The sequence below is a fragment of the Capra hircus genome, chromosome 11 (genome assembly GCF_001704415.2).
Source record: "Capra hircus breed San Clemente chromosome 11, ASM170441v1, whole genome shotgun sequence".
Classification (NCBI taxonomy): Eukaryota; Metazoa; Chordata; class Mammalia; order Artiodactyla; family Bovidae; genus Capra; species Capra hircus.
In genome coordinates this window covers 92,959,677-92,981,490 of record NC_030818.1, presented here as the reverse complement: position 1 = coordinate 92,981,490, position 21,814 = coordinate 92,959,677, and the positions used below count along the sequence as shown (strand labels likewise).

The following is a 21,814-nucleotide window of genomic DNA, read 5'->3' as shown; positions in this document are numbered from 1 at the left end:
GAAGCCATTGCACACCAATAGATTACAAAAATTAGAATTCTGAGGATACTATTAAGGGTTTAAAAAATATTTAGAAATATAAAGTTGTGCTCTAGTATGTGTGTGTGTTAGTTGCTCAGTCGTTCCAACTCTTCACGATCCCATGGACTGTAACCCATCAGTCTACTTTGCCCATGAAATTTTCCAGGCAAGAATACTGGAGTGGGTTGCCACTCCCTTCTCCAGGGGATCTCCCTGACCCAGGGATTGAACTTTGGTCTCATGCACTGCAGGCAGATTCTTTACCATATGATCCACCAGGCAAGTAGAAATATAAACTGGTGCAGTCAATTTGCAAAACAATTTGTTATCATCTTTGTAGTATAGATAAAGATACAATGTGGTGACTCGGGTTAACAAGACTGTGTTATATATTTGAAGTTGTTATGACAATAGATTTTAAAAGTTGTCACTACAAAAATCATAACTATGTATGTTAACTATCATTATTGTGGTAATCATTTTGTAATAAAAACATGTATCAAATTACTGTGTTGGACACCTTAAGCAGTGTTATATGTCCATTATATCTCAATAAAGCTGGAAAAAATAAATGATACTTGTCAAGAGGATGAATGAATAGAAAGAAAGACAGACACATGAATAGTAAGTGGAGGAGACAAGACCCAAAGCCAAGACTTTCTGTCTCTACATCATTTACTCTTAATATGTAGACTCAAGTTTTAAAACTAAACTCACCACTAAGGAAAAGTACACATGGGTATTGCATGAGGCAGTGGTTTATTTTGAGGGCAGTAGCCAAAACTTGTAACTTTGCTATGGATGATGTTCACCAAAATACACCAGATTTTCTGTATAAAATTCAAAAGGAAGTTTTCTCTCATATTTTCATGCCAAGAAGCCATGTTATCCTCATTTAGTAAAGGAAGAACCTGAGGTTTCTATAGGCTAAGTAACTTCTTAAACGTAACTACTAACAGAAAAGGGCAGTATACTAATAAATGTCTCTTTTCCTCCACACTAAAAATCGGGATTTCTTTGGAGGGAATGATGCTGGAGCTGAAACTCCAGTACTTTGGCCACCTCATCCGAAGAGTTGACTCACTGGAAAAGACTCTGATGCTGGGAGGGATTGAGGGCAGGAGGAGAAGAGGACAACAGAGGATGAGATGGCTGGATGGCATAACTGACTCGATGGACGCGAGTCTGAGTGAACTCCGGGAGTTGGTAATGGACAGGGAGGCCTGGCGTGCTGTGATTCATGGAGTCGCAAAGAGTTGGACATGACTGAGCAACTGAACTGAACTGAACTGAAACATCAAACACTCCTCTAAGGCTAAATTCTGAAAACACATGCATTTTTATCCAGTGCCCATTTGTTACATATGACAATATCCTTTGCATGGCTCTGGGCTTTAAACATACATACACATTATAACTGCATACCACATGGAAAAATATCTAGTCCACATGCCAACCCAGATACTGGAAAACACAGACACTGAAAGCACGTATATCTACCACTGCATTCCCTGAAAGCTTTAACCTTCCAATATATTAAACTATGACTTGCCAGGATCTAGAATACAGCTTGGTCCACATTTGAATCTCCTAAAATAAAAATATTCATCCCCATGAGTATTTGTCCATATAAAACATAGTTGGGGAAGCTGAAGCATGTCCATGAGATAGTGCACTAAGATTCAGAAGATCTGACATTAGTCCCAACATCTAAACAGAAAATCTCAAGGGTCCCCTGTCCCCTTGGAGTCAGCAGTGCTGGCTGTGATTCCTCTTCTGCTTTCTCTGCCTACAGAGATCCCAGGACAAACTCTCCAGAGAGATCATCACACCTCAACTCCTTCAGCCTAACAAGCACCCCAGAGGCCAGCAGAGCTGATCTGACATTCGTGAGAAGCTGGCTGGGCTTCCACAGTCAGGAGAGTCCTCCCACTTGAGTCAGAGCATCTCTGCCTTCTGAGATCTGGAGCTGGCAGAAGCAGCAGTGAGCCAGGGACCAGGTGTTAGGAAAGAAGTGGGGGTTGAGGTCAGGGAAGGGAAACGTGTTATCCCTTTGGAGTAGTATCTCAGCTCCTCCTCCACCCCTGCTTCTCTCCTTGTCGATCAGTCCAGAAGTTCATGGGAGACACATGCAGAAGCTGAACTTTGGCTGAGAAGCAGACTTGACCTGATTAACAGACGTGGTGCACATCATCTTCTGCAGAGGCTGGGAAGGAAGCAAAAGCATCGGGATGTGGAGGTGAGCTTCAGAAGCCGGCCACTCCCTTGGCTACTCCAGCCCAGTTTGGTACCTTACTCTTTTCTCCCTGATACTTTCAAATATTTCATGGACTGAGAAGTCATAGGTCCAGGGAGGTAAAACTCTCTTTTGGAATTTGGTCTTAAGTCCATCCAGTTGCACTTCTAGGCCATATATAGCATTTGCTTTTATGGAAACAAAACCATACCAGTAGAAAGAAAAGAGGAAAAAGAACAATTGTAGTCTTGGCCTGATCCACTCACCCTCTGCTTGTAGAATGTTCTTCCTGATTCTCCAATCAGCAATCTTCCTCCTTGTTTCTAGTCATCAGCCTGAGTGTTCCTCAATCCTCTGACCTAGAGCAATCAATCCCGTTAATTCACCAAATCTCCACTAATTTTTGTATTGCACGTTCCCCAGGCAGCCCTTTCACAAATGACTCACTTTTGAATATTGATCTGTGTGTGATGTACTGCTTTACAGACATAGTATCTCCCTTGTTATTCATAAAACATCAGGAACCAGCTTATGAGCAGGTGATGCAGGATGAATCAAACCCCTCACTTTTTGTCTTCACCAGAGGGCACTGTCCACTGCACGACACCAGCTCCACACACCAGACATGCCCCAGTCATACATGGCCAATTTTTTCCATCCGATTTGGCTAGTTAATCATGGATATTCACATTTTCAAATTCCGCTATCTCTACAACGCAGAAAGATAGGCCACCTCTCTAGCAAATACAAGGATAAATTCTAAGTATGGGAGAAGAAAGTGTGTCAGAGGGTACAAGGGTAATTCGAGTAGGAAATTTTTAGAACAATAAAAACAGTGCCTATGTTGATGGTGATAGACAATTAACATACCGTAACTAGAGGAGGGGAAGCTTAACACTGGCGAGCATAAACTTAGAGTAAGACAGCTTGGAGTTCAAACCTGATTGCTTCTCATGTCCTTAGTGACCTTCAGCAAACCACTTCACCTCTGTAAGCCTTAGTCTCCTGAAATGCTTCATAATTCCTTGGGATCTAGTGGCATATTTAGAATGAGCTTGGTACATAATACTTACTCATAAACATTGGTCATTATTATTAGCTTTAATTGCTGATTCATCAAATTCTTCAACGCATAAACAAATATTGTTTCCATAAAAACCTGCCAAATCCTGAAATAAGCCAGACAATTTGGCAGTGAGGAATGTGATACTTGACGTACATAAATTAATTGATTTTCAGAACATCAAGAAATAGAAGATAAAGGAAGGTGACACAGGGACTGATGAGGATCAACAGCTTCTCCCGCATGCTGACAATATGCTTTTCTCTCTTCTAAGTGTTTTCAGGCATTATCTCACTAAGTCTTCATGAGAATGTGAATATTTGTGTCCTACATGACACATGAAGTACTTGAGGTTTAAAGATATTTAATTACATATAAAAATATGAGCAGCTAATTGTAAATGAAGCAATATATTAATTTAACACTGTTAAATACATTAATATATCAATAAATTAGTGTGTAATATATGACTTTAAGGCCTTCCCAGGTTGCACTCGTGGTAAAGGATCTGCCTGCGAGTGCAGGAGTTGAAAGAGACGTGGGTCCAATCCCTGGGATGATCTCCCTGAGAAGGGAACGGCACCTCACTCCAGTATTCTTGCCTGGAAATTTCCATGGGCAGAGGAGCCTGGCAGTCTACAGTCCTTGGGGCCTCAGTGAGTTGGACATGACTGAGCGACCGAGCACACACACACACATAAGACTGGATGTCCTGAGTGTGACTGGAAGACACATATTTACATGTTTCTCATAGGAATCTTTGAATAAATAGAGAAGAAATTTTAACACATGAATTGTATAGTTAACAAAGGATGCCCTTCTGTACAAAAGTGGTTTAGGGCAGGGTATTAATGAAGGGAAGAATGATTTACGAAACAGGGGAGACTTGCACAAACTGATGATAGCATGCCATGAGTTAACGAGGGTTTAACCTTTGAAAGGTTAAGAACATTTCATTCTGTGTCCAAACAAGGAAAACCCACTGTTGAATTGGATTCAATATTCCTCTCAGATATTCACTGTTGATTATTTTGGCAAATGCTTATTTCAATAGGAGAAATGCAAAGCAAACTGAATTTGCTTTGGTGAAGAATGGGGGTCCTTCATGTTGATGTATGGCAAAACCAATACAATATTGTAAAGTAATTAGCCTCCAATTAAAATAAATAAATTTATATTAAAAAAAGAAAGTGAAAAATAAAATAAAATACTCCCACCTCCAATGATCTCTCTGTTTATACTAATAATACCCTATTTTTTAACAAATGTATCACTCAGTTCAGTTTAGTTCAGTTGCTCAGTTATGTCCAACTCTTTGCGACCTTATAGACTGCAGTACGCCAGGCTTCCCTGTCCATCACCAACACCCAGAGCTTGCTCAAACACATGTCCATCCAGTTGGTGATGCTATCCAACCATCTCATCCTCAGTTGTCCTCTTCTCCTCCTGCCTTCAATCTTTCCCAGCATCAGGGTCTTTTCCAGTGAGTCAGTTCTTCACATCAGGTGGCCAAAGTATTGGAGTTTCAGCTTCAACATCAGTCCTTCCAATGAATATTCAGGACTGATTTCCTTTAGGATTCACTGGCTTGATCTCCTTGCAGTCCAAGGGACTCTCAAGAGTCTTCTCCAACACCACAGTTCAAAAACATGAATTCTTTGGTGCTCAGCTTTCTTGATAGTCCAACTCTCACATCCATACATGATTACGGGGAAAACAATACCTTTGACTAGGTGGACCTAGTAAAGTAATATCTCTGCTTTTTAATACGCTGTCTAGATTAGTCATAGCTTTTCTTCCAAGGAACAACCATCTTTTCATTTCATGGCTGCAATCACCATCTGCAGTGATTTTGGAACCCAAGATAATTAAGTCTGTCACTGTTTCCAGTGTTTTCCCATCTATTTTCCATGAAGTGATGGGACTGGATACCATGATCTTAATTTCTTGAATGTTGAGTTTTAAGTCAGCTTTTTCACTCTCTTGTTTCAATGTCATCAAAAGGCCCTTTAGTTTCTCTTCACTTTCTGCCATAAAGGTTGTATCATCTGTGTATCTGAGATTATTGATATTTCTCCCAGCAATCTTGATTCCAGCTTATGCTTCATCCAACCCGGCATTTTGCATGATGTACTCTGCATATAAGTTAAATAAGCTGGGTGACAATATACATCCTTAATGTATTCTGTACCGCTACGTGTATTTATCACTACCTGATATTGTATTACATATACTGTTTGTGATCATCTGACTTATCACCCAAGCTACATGAATTACACAAAGGCAGGAATTTCTGTTCTATTGCTGTATTCCCACAGGCACACAGATTCTGTAGACAAGGAACTAAGGAACTTGAATCAAGGGGTCCAGCTGTGATGGTTTCTAAAGGAAAACCCTTCTTCTCTTCCTTCAGGTTTCATCATAAGGCCCTTGTGATGACATGGATTTGGGAAGGGAGGACCACATCAAGGGACCAAGAGGGTAACAAGCTTTCCCAGCACAGCTGCTAATAGTGCCCAAATAGAGGACAACAAAGACTTGCTGGGATCTTGTACTTTGGGCTGTGGAATTGAAGCATGATAAGTAACAAACCTTCTTGTATCTAACTAGACCAAAATCAATGGAAAGACTCAATCAAACCAGCAGTGTCTCTGAGTTCATTCTCCTGGGACTTTCCTCGCGGCCAGAGGACCAGAAGCCACTCTTTATCCTCTTCCTCATCATATACCTGGTCACCATAACAGGGAACCTGCTCATCATCCTGGCCATCCGTTCTGACCCCCAACTGCACACCCCCATGTATTTCTTCTTGAGTTTCCTGTCTTTCATTGACATTTGCTTCTCAACAACCATTGTCCCCAGGATGCTGGTGAATTTCCTGTCAGAGAAGAAAACCATCTCCTATGCTGGATGTCTGACCCAGATGTATTTTACATATGCCTTGGGCAACACTGATAGTTATCTTCTGGCAGCCATGGCCTATGACCGCTATGTGGCCATCTGTGACCCCTTCCACTATGTCACCATCATGAGCCACCGCCCCTGTGTCCTGCTGGTGGCCTTCTCCTGCTCATTGCCTCACCTTCACTCACTCCTGCACATACTTCTGCTGAATCAGCTCACCTTCTGTGACTCCAATGTTGTCCACCACTTTTTCTGTGACATCAACCCTCTGCTGAAATTGTCCTGCTCCTCCATATTTGTCAATGATCTCACAATAAAGACAGAAGGGCTGGTGTTTTGGGTGACCCCCTTCCTATGCATTGTTTTCTCATATGTGCGAATCCTCGTAGCAGTTCTCAGGATCCCCTCAGCTACAGGGAAACGCAAAGCCTTCTCCACCTGTGGCTCCCACTTTACTGTGGTGATCCTGTTTTATGGAAGCATCTTTTATGTTTATTTACAGCCCCTGTCTAGCTACACTGTTCAGGACCGAGTGGCAACACTTGTCTACACAGTCCTGTCCTCCATGTTCAACCCTTTCATTTACAGTCTGAGAAACAAAGACATGAAGAGGGGCCTGGGGAAGCTGATGGGCAGGAGGAAATCCTAGCTAGAAGGAGGAAATCCTAGCCTTTTGGGGATATGTTCAAGGGTTTCTCTGAGGCTCTATATCCTGTTTCTGCTGGTTCTTGATACACATAATAAACTCTTGTAGGTCAGTAGATATGACTCAAAGGGTCATGGATGTTCGGTTGCACCCACTTCTTTACACATGCAACTACTAACCGTGGAGACTTTATGATGATTCAGTAATAGGCTCCAGGTCTACCAAAACCTTGGCTTCCAGTTTTCATATATCTGCAACTCTCTTTCTGCCTTCCTCTTCTCCATGAAACCACAATTTTTCATTGCTCCAAATGCTGTTGAAACCTTTGTTTTCCACAAAATTTCCTAGAACATACATCTGTTCGATAACTTTTGATTCTCTTAATATAATTTGGGTTTCAATGTAATTTCTTTAATGAACTAGCTTTTTGAAAATCGTTGCAGTAATTAAAGAGACAGTGACAAGACAGAGACTTAAAAAACTGAAATTTCCACCAAGCGAGGAGCGTGTCTATTGCAACAGTTATACAGAGATTGTGCCTCTTCCTTCTTCCATATTTTTTTTAATTTTATTTTTTTTTAGTTTTTTATTTTTAAAATTTTAAAATCTTTAATTCTTACATGCGTTCCCAAACATGAACCGCCCTCCCACCTCCCTCCCCATAACATCTCTCTGGGTCATCCCCATGCATCAGCGCCAGGCATGCTGTATCCTGCATCAGACATAGACTGGCGATTCAATTCTTACATGATAGTATACATGTTAGAATGCCATTCTCCCATATCATCCCACCCTCTCCATCTCCCTCTGAGTACAAAAGTCAGTTATACACATCTGTGTCTTTTTTCCTGTCTTGCATACAGGGCTGTCATTGCCATCTTCCTAAATTCCATATATATGTGTTAGTATACTGTATTGGTGTTTTTCTTTCTGGCTTACTTCACTCTGTATAATCGGCTCCAGTTTCATCCATCTCATCAGAACTGATTCAAATGAATACTTTTTTACGGCTGAGTGATACTCCATTGTGTATATGTACCACAGCTTTCTTATCCATTCATCTGCTGATGGACATCTAGGTTGTTTCCATGTCCTGGCTATTATAAACAGTGCTGCGATGAACATTGGGGTACATGTGTCTCATTCAATTCTGGCTTCCTCGGTGTGTATGCCCAGAAGTGGGATTGCTGGGTCATAAGGTAGTTCTATTTGTAATTTTTTAAGGAATCTCCACACTGTTCTCCATAGTGGCTGTACTAGTTTGCATTCCCACCAACAGTGTAGGAGGGTTCCCTTTTCTCCACACCCTCTCCAGCATTTATTGCTTGCAGATTTTTGGATCGCAGCCATTCTGACTGGTGTGAAGTGGTACCTCATTGTGGTTTTGATTTGCATTTCTCTAATAATGAGTGATGTTGAGCATCTTTTCATGTGTTTGTTAGCCATCCATATGTCTTCTTTGGAGAAATGTCTATTCAGTTCTTTGGCCCATTTTTTGATTGGGTCGTTTATTTTTCTGGATTTGAGCTGCATAAGTTGCTTGTATATTTTTGAGATTAGTTGTTTGTCAGTTGCTTCATTTGCTATTATTTTCTCCCATTCAGAAGGCTGTCTTTTCACCTTGCTTACATTTTCCTTTGTTGTGCAGAAGCTTTTAATTTTAATTAGATCCCATTTGTTTATTTTTGCTTTTATTTCCAGAATTCTGGGAGGTGGATCATAGAGGATCCTGCTGTGATTTATGTCTGAGAGTGTTTTGCCTATGTTCTCCTCTAGGAGTTTTATAGTTTCTGATCTTACATTTAGATCTTTAATCCATTTTGAGTTTATTTTTGTGTGGGGTGTTAGAAAGTGATCTAGTTTCATTCTTTTACAAGTGGTTGATCAGTTTTCCCAGCACCACTTGTTAAAGAGATTGTCTTTACTCCATTGTATATTCTTGCCTCCTTTGTCAAAGATAAGGTGTCCATATGTGTGTGGATTTATCTCTGGGCTTTCTATTTTGTTCCATTGATCTATATGTCTGTCTTTGTGCAAGTACCATACTGTCTTGATGAATGTGGCTTTGTAGTAGAGCCTGAAGTCAGGCAAGTTGATTCCTCCAGCTCCATTCTTCTTTCTCAAGATTGCTTTGGCTACTCGAGGTTTTTTGTATTTCCATACAAATCTTGAAATTATTTGTTCTAGTTCTGTGAAAAATGTGGCTGGTAGCTTGATAGGGATTGCATTGAATTTGTAAATTGCTTTGGGTAATATACTCATTTTCACTATATTGATTCTTCCAATCCATGAACATGGTCTATTTCTCCATCTATTAGTGTCCTCTTTGATTTCTTTCATCAGTGTTTTATAGTTTTCTATATATAGGTCTTTAGTTTCTTTAGGTAGATATATTCCTAAGTATTTTATTCTTTTCGTTGCAATGGTGAATGGAATTGTTTCCTTAATTTCTTTTTCTACTTTCTCATTATTCGTGTATAGGAATGCAAGTGATTTCTGTATGTTTATTTTATATCCTGCAACTTTACTATATTCATTGATGAGCTGTAGTAATTTTCTGGTGGAGTCTTTAGGGTTTTCTATGTAGAGGATCATGTCATCTGCAAACAGTGAGAGTTTTACTTCTTCTTTTCCAATTTGGATTCCTTTTATTTCTTTTTCTGCTCTGATTGCTGTGGCCAAAACTTCCAGAACTATGTTGAATAGTAGCGGTGAAAGTGGACACCCTTGTCTTGTTCCTGACTTTAGGGGAAATGCTTTCAATTTTTCACCATTGAGGATAATGTTTGCTGTGGGTTTGTCATATATAGCTTTTATTATGTTGAAGTATGTTCCTTCTATTCCTGCTTTCTGGAGAGTTTTTATCATAAATGGATGTTGAATTTTGTCAAAGGCCTTCTCTGCATCTATTGAGATAATCATATGGTTTTTATTTTTCAATTTGTTAATGTGGTGAATTACATTGATTGATTCTCGGATATTGAAGAATCCTTGCATCCCTGGGATAAAGCCCACTTGGTCATGGTGTATGATCTTTTTAATGTGTTGTTGGATTCTGATTGCTAGAATTTTGTTGAGGATTTTTGCATCTAAGTTCATCAGTGATATTGGCCTGTAGTTTTCTTTTTTTGTGACATCTTTGTCAGGTTTTGGTATTAGGGTGATAGTGGCCTCATAGAATGAGTTTGGAAGTTTACCTTCCTCTGCAATTTTCTGGATGAGTTTGAGGAGGATAGGTGTTAGCTCTTCTCGAAATTTTTGGTAGAATTCAGCTGTGAAGCCGTCTGGACCTGGGCTTTTGTTTGGTGGAAGATTTCTGATTACAGTTTCAATTTCCGTGCTTGTGATGGGTCTGTTAAGATTTTCTATTTCTTCCTGGTTCAGTTTTGGAAAGTTGTACTTTTCTAAGAATTTGCCCATTTCTTCCACGTTGTCCATTTTATTGGCATACAACTGCTGATAGTAGTCTCTTATGATCCTTTGTATTTCTGTGTTGTCTGTTGTGATCTCTCCATTTTCATTTCTAATTTTATTGATTTGATTTTTCTCTCTTTGCTTCTTGATGAGTCTGGCTAATGGTTTGTCAATTTTATTTATCCTTTCAAAGAACCAGCTTTTGGCTTTGTTGATTTTTGCTATGGTCTCTTTTGTTTCTTTTGCATTTATTTCTGCCCTAATTTTTAAGATTTCTTTCCTTCTACTAACTCTGGGGTTCTCCAATTCTTCCTTTTCTAGTTGCTTTAGTTGTAGAGTTAGGTTATTTATTTGACTTTTTTCTTGTTTCTTGAGGTATGCCTGTATTGCTATGAACTTTCCTCTTAGCACTGCTTTTATAGTGTCCCACAGGTTTTGGGTTGTTGTGTTTTCATTTTCATTCGTTTCTATGCATATTTTGATTTCTTTTTTGATTTCTTCTGTGATTTGTTGGTTATTCAGAAGTGTGTTGTTCATCCTCCATATGTTGGAATTTTTAATAGTTTTTCTCCTGTAATTGAGATCTAATCTTAATGCATTATGGTCAGAAAAGATGCTTGGAATGATTTCGATTTTTTTGAATTTATCAAGTTTAGATTTATGGCCCAGGATGTGATCTATCCTGGAGAAGGTTCCATGAGCACTTGAAAAGAAGGTGAAATTCATTGTTTTGGGGTGAAATGTCCTATAGATGTCAATTAGGTCTAACTGATCTAATGTATCATTTAAAGTTTGCGTTTCTTTGTTAATTTTCTGTTTAGTTGATCTGTCCATAGGTGTGAGTGGGGTATTAAAGTCTCCCACTATTATTGTGTTATTGTTGATTTCCCCTTTTATACTTGTTAGCATTTGTCTTACATATTGCGGTGCTCCTATATTGGGTGCATATATATTTATAATTGTTATATCTTCTTCTTGGATTGTTCCTTTGATCATTATGTAGTGGCCTTCTTTGTCTCTTTTCACAGCCTTTGTTTTAAAGTCTATTTTATCGGATATGAGTATTGCCACTCCTGCTTTCTTTTGGTGTCTATTTGCGTGGTATATATTTTTCCAGCCCTTCACTTTCAGTCTGTATGTGTCCCTTGTTTTGAGGTGGGTCTCTTGTAAGCAGCATATAGAGGGGTCTTGTTTTTGTATCCATTCGGCCAGTCTTTGTCTTTTGGTTGGGGTGTTCAACCCATTTACGTTTAAGGTAATTATTGATAAGTATGATCCCGTTACCATTTACTTTATTGTTTGGGGTTCAGGTTTATACACCCTTTTCGTGTTTCCTGTCTAGAGAGTATCCTTTAGAATTTGTTGGAGAGCTGGTTTGGTGGTGCTGAATTCTCTCAGCTTTTGCTTGTCTGTAAAGCTTTTGATTTCTCCTTCGTATTTGAATGAGATCCTTGCTGGGTACAGTAATCTGGGCTGTAGGTTATTTTCTTTCATCACTTTAAGTATGTCTTGCCATTCCCTCCTGGCCTGAAGAGTTTCTATTGAAAGATCAGCTGTTATTCTTATGGGAATCCCCTTGTGTGTTATTTGTTGTTTTCCCCTTGCTGCTTGTAATATTTGTTCTTTGTGTTTGATCTTTGTTAATTTGATTAATATGTGTCTTGGGGTGTTTCGCCTTGGGTTTATCCTATTTGGAACTCTCTGGGTTTCTTGGACTTGGGTGATTATTTCCTTCCCCATTTTAGGGAAGTTTTCAACTATTATCTCCTCAAGGATTTTCTCATGATCTTTCTTTCTGTCTTCTTCTTCTGGGACTCCTATAATTCGAATGTTGGAGCGTTTCATATTGTCCTGGAGGTCTCTGAGATTGTCCTCGTTTCTTTTAATTCGTTTTTCTTGTTTCCTCTCTGATTCATTTATTTCTACCATTCTATCTTCTATTTCACTAATCCTATCTTCTGCCTCCGTTATTCTACTATTTGTTGCCTCCAGAGTGTTTCTGATCTCATTTATTGTGTTATTCATTATATTTTGACTCTTTTTTATTTCTTCTAGGTCCTTGTTAAACCTTTCTTGCATCTTCTCAATCCTTGTCTCTAGGCTATTTATCTGTGATTCCATTTTGATTTCAAGATTTTGGATCATTTTCACTATCAATATTCAGAATTCCTTCTCCGGTAGATTCCTTACTTCTTCCTCTTTTGTTTGGTTTGGTGGGCAACTCTCCTGTTCCTTTACCTGCTGAGTATTCCTCTGTCTCTTCATCTTGGTTATATTGCTGCGTTTGGGGTGGCCTTTTTATATTCTGGTAGTTTGTGGAGTTCTCTTTATTATGGAGCTTCCTCACTTTGGGTGAGGTTCTATCAGTGGCTTGTCAAGGCTTCATGGTTAGAGAGGCTTGTGTTGGAGTTTTGGTGGGTGGAGCTGGGTTTCTTCTCTCTGGAGTGCAGTGGAGTGACCCGTAATGGGTTATGAGACATCAAAGGTTTTGGGATAATTTTGAGCTGCCTGTATATTGAAGCTCAGGGGAGTGTTCCTATGTTGCTGGAGAATTTGCGTGGTATGTCTTGTTTTGGAACTTGTTGGCCCTTGGGTGGAGCTTGGTTTCGGTGTAGGTATGAAGGCATTTGATGAGCTCCTATTGCTTAATGTTCCCTGAATTCAAGAGTTCTCTAATGTTTTCAGGCTTTGGATTTAAGCCTCCTGCTTCTGATTTTCAGTTTTATTTTTACAGTAGCCTCTAGACTTCTCCATCTATACAGCACCGATGATAAAACATCTAGGTTAAAGATGAAAAGTTTCTCCACATTGAGGGACACAGAGAGGTTCACTGAGTTACAAGGAGAAGAGAAGATGGAGGGGGTAGTTAGAGGTAACTGGAATGAGATGCGGTGAGATCAAAAGAGGAGAGAGCAAGCTAGCCAGTAGTCACTTCCTTATGTGCGCTCTATAGTCTGGACCGCTCAGAGGTATTTACAGAGTTATACGGGGCAGAGGAGAGGGAGGAAGTAGACAGAGGTGACCAGGAGGATAAGAGAGAGGAATGAGTAGGAGAGAGACAAGTCCTGCCAGTAACCAGTTCCTTAGGTGTTCTCCACTGTCTGGAACACACAGAGATTCACAGAGTTGGATAGAGAAGAGATGGGGGAGAAAAGAGACAGAGGCCACCTGGTGGAGAAAAAGGAGAGTCCAGAGGAGGAGAGAGTGGTCAAGCCAGTAATCTCGCTCTCAGGTAAACTTGGGTAGTGAAGTTTGGGTTTTTAAATGTACAAAATTGACAACAAAAACCTAAGAGCAAAGATTAAAAATCTAGAGTAGAGGTTGGATTTTCAAAGATACAATATTAAAGAAAAGCAGAAGGAAAAAGGAACAAAGAAAGAAAAAAAAGAATTATTAAAAAACAAAAACAAACAAACAAAAAAAACACCAACAACCATCCAAAGACTATATATGGTGTTTGCCTTAAAAAAAAAAAAGTATTTTTTTAAATAGTAATAATAGGTTATAGAAATAAAAATTAGAGGAGAAATAGAAGACTTAACAATTAAAAAAAAGTTAGAAAAAAAAGAATAAAGAAAAAAAAAACAAAAAAAAGCAAAAAACAAAAAAACAAAAAAAAAGGAATGATCTTAAAAATATTAAAAATATATCTGGCCCTTCTCTGATGTTATGGGCCGTGTGGGATCACTTCCAAGGTGGTTCCCTCTGTTTAACTTCTTCTGTTTGCTGGTTTTTTAGGCTCACTAATTCAGTCGCGCTGTGGGGAGGGGGGATGCTGCAAACAAATAGCACTGTCATGTGCACACAGTGTCTCAGCCCCGCTTGACCTGTCCTTTCTCACAGCGCACAAACCGCTCCGGCTCTAGGATGCTCAGCCGGGAACCGTCTGGGGCCGGCCCTAGGCTGCGTGCACTTCCCCGGTCCAAGCCGCTCAGGTTCGGCGCTCAGGCAGCCCTCAGAGGCACAGATTCGGCTGGAACTGCGCTTTGTGCCCTTCCCAGGTCCGAGTAGCTCAGGAGTTTGGCGAGCGCGATCGCCGCGGCTTGTCACCTTTTCTGCCGCTGCTGCTCAGCTTTCTGGGTGGACTGCTGGCCCACCCCGTGAGGCAGATTGTGACTGTCCAGCACCCCCAGAAGTCTTAGCAAAGGAGCCTGCTTGCAGTTAGGTACGTAAAGTCTCTCCCGGTCTGCAATTGCCCCTTTCCAGTCCTTGCGGCTCTGGCTGCCTGTCCCCAGCGGGGGATGGTCTGCAGCCGGCTTTTTCCATTCCATCCTTTGTTCTGTGCTCAGTCCTGGCGATGTCTTATGTTCGAGCTTTCCACGTGGTAGCTATCCCACAGTCTGGTTTGCTAGCCCAAGTTAGATCGTTCTGGTTGCGCGTGGGGCGTTCCTGCCCGATTCTTCCAAAGCTCTGCAGCCCGCGCCTCCCACGCCTCCCTGCCCTGCCCCCACTTCCCAATGGCAGATGCAGGCGTCTGTGCTGCTTTTCCACTGGGGGAGTTACTGTTGGGCTTGTAATCTGTTGGTTTTAATTATTTATCTATTTTTCCTTCCTGTTATATTGCCCTCTGTGTTTCCAAGGCTCACCACAGACTCGGCAGGGAGAGTGTTTCCCGGTGTTTGGAAATCTCTCTTCTTAAAATTCCCTTCCCGGGAAGGGATTCCCTTCCCAGGAAGGAGCTCCCTCCCCACCTCCTTTGTCTCCTTTCTCGTCTTTTATATTTTTTCCTACCTGTTTTTGAAGACAATGGTCTGCTTTTCTGGTTGCCTGATGTCCTCTGCCAGCCTACAGAAGTTGTTTCGTGGAGTTTGCTCGGCGTTGAAATGTTCTTTTGAGGAATTTGTGAGGGAGAAAGTGGTCTTCCCGTCCTATTCCTCCGCCATATTTCCCTCCCCTCTCTTCTTCCATATTTTTGACAGCAGAATGTTCTAGGCTCTGTAGTGAACAAAAACCCAACTCTTATGCATGTTAACTATCATTATTGTGGTAATCATTTTGTAATAAAAAACATCTATCAAATCATTGTGTTGGACACCTTAAACAGTGTCGTATGTCCATTATATCTCAATAAAGCTGGAATAAATAAATAACACTTGTCAAGAGGATGAATGAATAGAAAGACAGACACATGAATAGTAAGTGGAGGAGACAAAATCCAAAGCCAGGAGTTTCTGTCTCTACATTATTTATTCTTGATATGTAGACGAAAGTTTAAAAATAAATTCACCACAAAGGAAAAGGACCCATGGGTATTGCCTGAGGCAGCAGCTTATTTTGAGGGTGGTAGCCAAATGTACCTTCTTCTTTTTTTTTTTTTTTTTTCGTACCTTCTTTCCTATAACTTTACTGTGGATGATGTTTACCAAAATACACAATATTTTCTGAATAAAATTCAAAAGTTAATTTTCTCTTCAATTTTCATGCCAAGAAGCAGTTTTTCCCTCGTTTAGTAAAGGAAGAACCTGAGGCTTCAAAAGGCTAAGTAACTTTTTAAATGTAACAACTAAGAGAAAAGGGCAGTATTCTAATAAATATCTATTTTCCTCAACACTAAACTTCAAACAGTGCTCTGAGACTAAACTCTGAAAACACATGCATTTTTATCCAACATCCATTTGCTACATATGACAATATCCTTTGCATGGCTCTGGGTTTTAAACATACATAAATATTAACTGCATACCACATGGAAAAATGTCTAGTCCACATGCCAACCCAGATATTGGAAAGCACAGACACTGAAAGCACATAGATCTACCAGTGCATTCCGCAAAAGCATTAACCTTCCAATATATTAACCTATGACCTGCCAGGATCTAGAATACACTTTGGTCCACATTTGAATGTTGATGTATGGCAAAACCAATACAATATTGTAAAGTAATTAGCCTCCAATTAAAACAAATAAATATTCACCCCAATGAGTAGTTGTCCATCCTTGATAAAGCATATCAGTTGGGGAAACTGAAACAGGCCCATGAAATAGTGCACTGAGGTTCAGAAGATCTGAGATTAGTCCCAACATCTGAACAGGAAATCTCAAAGGTCCCGCGTCCCCTTGGAGTCAGCAGTGCTGGCTGTGATTACCATTCTGCTTTCTCTGCCTACAGAGATCCCAGGACAAACTCTCCAGAGAGGTCATCACACCTCAGCTCCCTCAGCCTAACAAGCACCCCAGAGGCCAGCAGAGTAGACCTCAGACTCATGAGAAGCTGGCTGGGCTTCCTCAATCAGGAGAGTCCTCCCACTTGAGTCAGAGCATCTCTGCCTTCTGAGATCTGGAGCTGGCAGAAGCAATAGCGAGCTAGGGACCAAGTGTTAGGAAAGAAGTGGGGGTTGAGGTCAGGGAAGGAAAACATGTTACCCCTTTGGAGTAGTATATAATATCCTCCTCCATCTCTGCTTGTCTCCTTGTCAATCAGTCCAGAAGTTCATGGGAGACTTATGAGGAAGCTGAACTTTGGCTGAGAAGCAGACTTGACCTGATTAACAGACGTGGTGCACATCATCTTCTGCAGAGGCTGGGAAGGAAACAAAAGCATCGGGATGTGGAGGTGAGCTTCAGAAGCCGGCCACTCCCTTGGCTACTCCAGCCCAGTTTGGTACCTTACTCTTTTCTCCCTGATACTTCCAAATATTTCATGGATTGAGAAGTCATAGGTCCAGGGAGGTAAAACTCCCTTCTGGAATTTGGTTTTAAGTCAATCCATTTGGACTTCTAGGCCATATATACCATTCGTTTTTATGAAAACAAAACCTCAGCAGTAGAAAGAGAAAAAAAAAAAGATTGAAGTCTCAGCCTGATCCACTCACCCTCTGCTTTTAGAATATTCAAGTCAAAAACTTTCCTCCTCTTTTCTTGTCTTCAACCTGGGTGCTCCTCACTTCTCTGACCTACAGCAACCAATCCCATTAATTCACCAAATCTCCGCTAATTTTTGTATTGCACATTCCCCAGGCAGCCCTTTCACAAATGACTCACTTTTGAATATTGATCTGTGTGTGATGTACTGCTTTACAGGCATAGTGTCTCCCTTGTTATTCATAAAACATCAGGAACCAGCTTATGAGCAGGTGATGCAGGATGAATCAAACCCCTCACTTTTTGTCTTCACCAGAGGGCACTGTCCACTGCACGACACCAGCTCCACACACCAGACATGCCCCAGTCATACATGGCCAATTTTTTCCACCCGATTTGGCTAGTTAATCATGGATATTCTTATTTTCAAATTACACTACAACACAGAAAGATAGGCCACCTCTCTAGCAAATACAAGGATAAATTCTGAATATGGGAGAAGAAAGTGTGTCAGATAAGGAGGATAGAAGGGCAAACTGTGTAGGAAATTGTCAAACAATTAAAATGGTGCCTATGTTGATTGTTATAGACAATTTGCATATCAAACCTAGAGGAGGGGTGGCATAATACTGGAGAGCATAAACCTACAGTGAGCCAGCTTGGAGTTCAAATACTGATTGCTCTTCACATCCTTGAAAGTGAAAATGAAATTCGCTCAGTCATGTCTGACTCTTTGCAACCCTGTACAGTCCATGGAATTCTCCAGGCCAGAATACTGGAGTGGGTAGACTTTCCCTTCTCCAGAGGATCTTCCCAATCCAGAGATTGAACCCAGGTCTCCCACATTGCAGGTGGATTCTTTACCAACTGAGCTATCAGGGGAGCCTTAATGTCCTTAGTGAACTTCAGCAAACCACTTCAACGCTGTAAGCCTCAGTCTCTTAAAATGCTTCATAATTCCTTAGGATTTAGTAGGTTACTTAATATAAACTTGGTACATAATACTTACTCACAAATATTGGTCATTATTATTAACTTTAATTACCAATTAATCCAATTATTCAATGCATAAACAAATATTCCTTCCATTAAAAACTTGCAAAATCCTGAAATTAGCCAGACAATTTGGCAGTGAGAGATGTGATACTTTATGTACATAAATTAATTGATTTTGAGAACATCAAGAAATAGAAGATAAAGCAAGGTGACACAGGGACTGATGAGGATCAAGAGCTTCTCCTGCATGCTGACAATATGCTTGTCTCTCTTCTAAGTGTTTTCATGTGTTATTTCACTAAATCTTCGTGAGAATGTGAATATTTGAGTCCAATGTTATACATGAAGTATTTTAAGTTTAAAGATGTTTGATAACTTAGAATAAGAGCAGTTAATTGTAAATGAAGCAACATATTAATTTAACAATGTTAAATAAATTAATATATAAGACTTTTAGGGCTTCCCAGGTTTTGCTAGTGGTAAAGGATCTGCCTGTGAGTGCAGGAGGTGTAAGAGACGTGGATTTAATCCCTGGGAAGATCTCCCAGAGAAGGGAATAGCACCTCACTCCAATATTCTTGCCTGGAAAATCCCATGGGTAGAGGAACCTGGCCGGCTGTAGTCCATGGGGCCTCAATGAGTTGGACATGACTGAACGACTGAGCACACACACGCACATAAGGCTTTAAAATGCCTTAAAGTTCCAGTGCAATATGTCCATTTAAAATGTATTAGAGAATGCACTGCCTCTGAAAATTAGTTTAAACACTTTAATGATATAAGTATATTCATTGTAGGGATTTTTGTGGTAACCAAGAATTTATAAATAACCAATGTCTCAAAATGTTTGAAACTTCCGATGTAATATGTAATTCACATAGTATGGATGAATATGCTGGCTCTAAAAAATTTCTTTAAAGAACATTTGCTGATGTAAGATCTATCATTATAGAGTATTTTGTAGTAGCAAGAAAGAGAGGCAATTTTGATGTCCATTATTAGGTAACTGGGTATGACTGCAAAACACATACTTACATGTTTCTCAAAGATATCTTTGAATAAATATGTGAGAGAAGAAATTTTAAAACATGAATTGAATAGTTAACAACGGATGCCCTTCTGTACAAATGTGGTTTAGGACAGGGGATTAATGAAAGGAAAAACGATTTACAAAAGAGGGGAGCCTTGCACAGACTGATGACGGCATGCCGTGAGATAAGGAGGGTGAACCTCTCATTCTGTGTCCAGACAAGGAAAGAAACAGTGTTGAACTGGGTTCAACATTCCTCTCAGATATTCCCTGCTGATTATTTTGGCAAATGCTTATTTCTATTGAAGACATGCAAAGATAAAGTTTAATTTTATAACAACTGAATTTGCTTTGATAAAGAATGAGGGTCCTATGACTTCAGTATCTAAAATACTCCCCACCCTCAATGATCTCTTACACTATTAATAGCCTATTTTTTAACAAATGTATTATTATTTGATATTATATTACATACACTGTAATAATCTGACCTATCAGCCAAGCTACATGAATTACATAAAGGCAAGAATTTCTGTTCTATTGCTGTATTCCCAGCAATAGGAACTTCCTAGATTTCCCAGACTAGGAACTAAGGAACTTGAATTAGAGGTTTCTAAACGAAAATTCTTCTTCTCTTCCTCCTGGTTTCAACATAAGACGCTTATGATAACATGGATTTGGGAACAGAGGACCACATCAAAGACCACGAGGGTAACAAGCTTTCCCAGCACAGCTGCCAATAGCGACCAAACAGAGGAAACAAAGACTTGCTGGGTTCTTGTGATTTGGGCTGTGGAACTGAAGCATGATAAATAACAAACCTTCTTGTATCTAACTAGACCCAAGTCAATGGAAAGACTCAACCAAACCAGCAGTGTCTCTGAGTTCATCCTCTTGGGACTCTCCTACCGGCCTGAGGACCAGAAGCCACTCTTCATCCTCTTCCTCATCATATACCTGGTCACCATAACAGGGAACCTGCTCATCATCCTGGCCATCCGCTCTGACCCCCAACTGCACACCCCCATGTATGTCTTCTTGAGTGTCCTGTCTTTCACTGACATTTGGTATACAACAACCATTGTCCCCAGGATGCTAGTGAACTTCTTGTCAGAGAAGAAGACCATCTCCTATGCTGGATGTCTGACCCAGATGTATTTCATATATGCCTTGGGCAACACTGATAATTGCCTTCTGGCAGTCATGGCCTATGACCGCTATGTGGCCATCTGTGATCCCTTCCACTATGTCACCATCATGAGCCACCACCGCTGTGTCCTGCTAGTGGCCATCTCTTTCTCATTGCCTCACCTCCACTCACTCCTACACATACTTCTGCTGAATCAGCTCACCTTCTGTGACTCCAATGTTGTCCACCACTTCCTCTGCGACATCAACCCTCTGCTGAAATTGTCCTGCTCCTCCATATTTGTCAATGATCTCACATTAAAGACAGAAGGGCTGGTGTTTTGGGTGACCCCCTTCCTATGCATTGTTTTCTCGTATGTGCAAATCCTCGTAGCAGTTCTCAGGATCCCCTCAGCTGCAGGGAAACGCAAAGCCTTCTCCACCTGTGGCTCCCACTTTACTGTGGTGATCCTGTTTTACGGAAGCATCTTTTATGTCTATTTACAGCCCTTGTCCAGCTACACTGTTCAGGACCGAGTGGCTACACTTGTCTACACGGTTCTGTCCTCCATGCTCAACCCTTTCATTTACAGTCTGAGAAACAAAGACATGAAGAGAGGTCTGGGGAAGCTGATGGCCAGGAGGAAATCCTAGCCTTTTGGGGATATGTTCATGGGTTTCTCTGAGGCTCTAGATGCTGTTTCTGCTAGTTCCTGATACACATAATAAACTCTTGTTGGTCAACAGAAATGACTCACATGTGTCACAGATGTTGGATAGTGTCCATTTCTTTACACATACAACTATTAACCATGCAGACTTTATGATGATTCAGGAATAGGCTCCAGGTCTACCAAAGTCTTGGCTTCCAGTTTTCATGTATGAGCATCTCTCTTCCTGTCTTCCTCTTTTCCAGGAAACCACATCATTTTCATTGCTCCAAATGCTGTTGAAACCTTTGTTTTCCACAAAATTTCCTAGAACTTAACATATATCTGTTCAATAACTTTTGATTCCCTTAATATAATTTGGCTCTCATTGTAGTTTCTGTAATAAACTAGCTTTCTGAAAGTCATTGCAGTTGTTCAGAAAAGGAGAAGCAGAGAGAGAGTGACAGGATTGAGACTCTTAAGAAACTGAAACTTCCACCAAGCGAGGAGTGTGTCTAGTGCAACAGTTATCCAGGAATTGTGCCTCTTCCTTCTTCCATATTTTTGACAGCACAATGTTCTAGGCTCTGTAGTGAACAAAAGCCCAGCTCTTAGCCCCGCTTAGCCAGGTGACCTAGTAGTTCAGCACACAACTGCCCTGATTATCAGGCCAGTATGCATGAGGCTGAGTTGCTTCTGGGTCTCTACCCTGGTCATCTGGTCCCTCAAATATGCCTCAAGGCACTGGTCTTGTTCCCTCTCTTAGCTTTAGTTCCCCTTAGAGATTCCCCTATTGCCACCATCATAATCATCCAGATCTGTCTGCTTCCCAGAGAAAGTACATACATTAATTCTATGTACTTAGAATTAATGACTCCAAGGAGAGTATAAAAACTCACATGTGAACATTAAAGGCAGATATAA

General features: G+C 40.5%; 2 protein-coding genes across 2 annotated transcripts; both read left to right on the top strand.

Moving 5' to 3' along the window:
- On the top strand, positions 5,941-6,873 carry LOC102169970 (olfactory receptor 1L8-like). The gene has a single exon (XM_018054779.1). It carries the CDS (start codon positions 5,941-5,943, stop codon positions 6,871-6,873), a length of 933 nt encoding a protein of 310 aa, XP_017910268.1.
- Positions 19,962-20,894, top strand: LOC102169678 (olfactory receptor 1L8-like). Its single transcript, XM_005687104.2, has one exon. The coding sequence runs from the start codon at positions 19,962-19,964 to the stop codon at positions 20,892-20,894; it is 933 nt and encodes a 310-aa protein (XP_005687161.2).

What these genes read in the sequence shown, in the direction of transcription:
- LOC102169970 (XM_018054779.1), top strand. Translation starts at nt 5,941, where the DNA reads ATGGAAAGACTCAATCAAACCAGCAGTGTCTCTGAGTTCATTCTCCTG.
- LOC102169678 (XM_005687104.2), top strand. Translation starts at nt 19,962, where the DNA reads ATGGAAAGACTCAACCAAACCAGCAGTGTCTCTGAGTTCATCCTCTTG.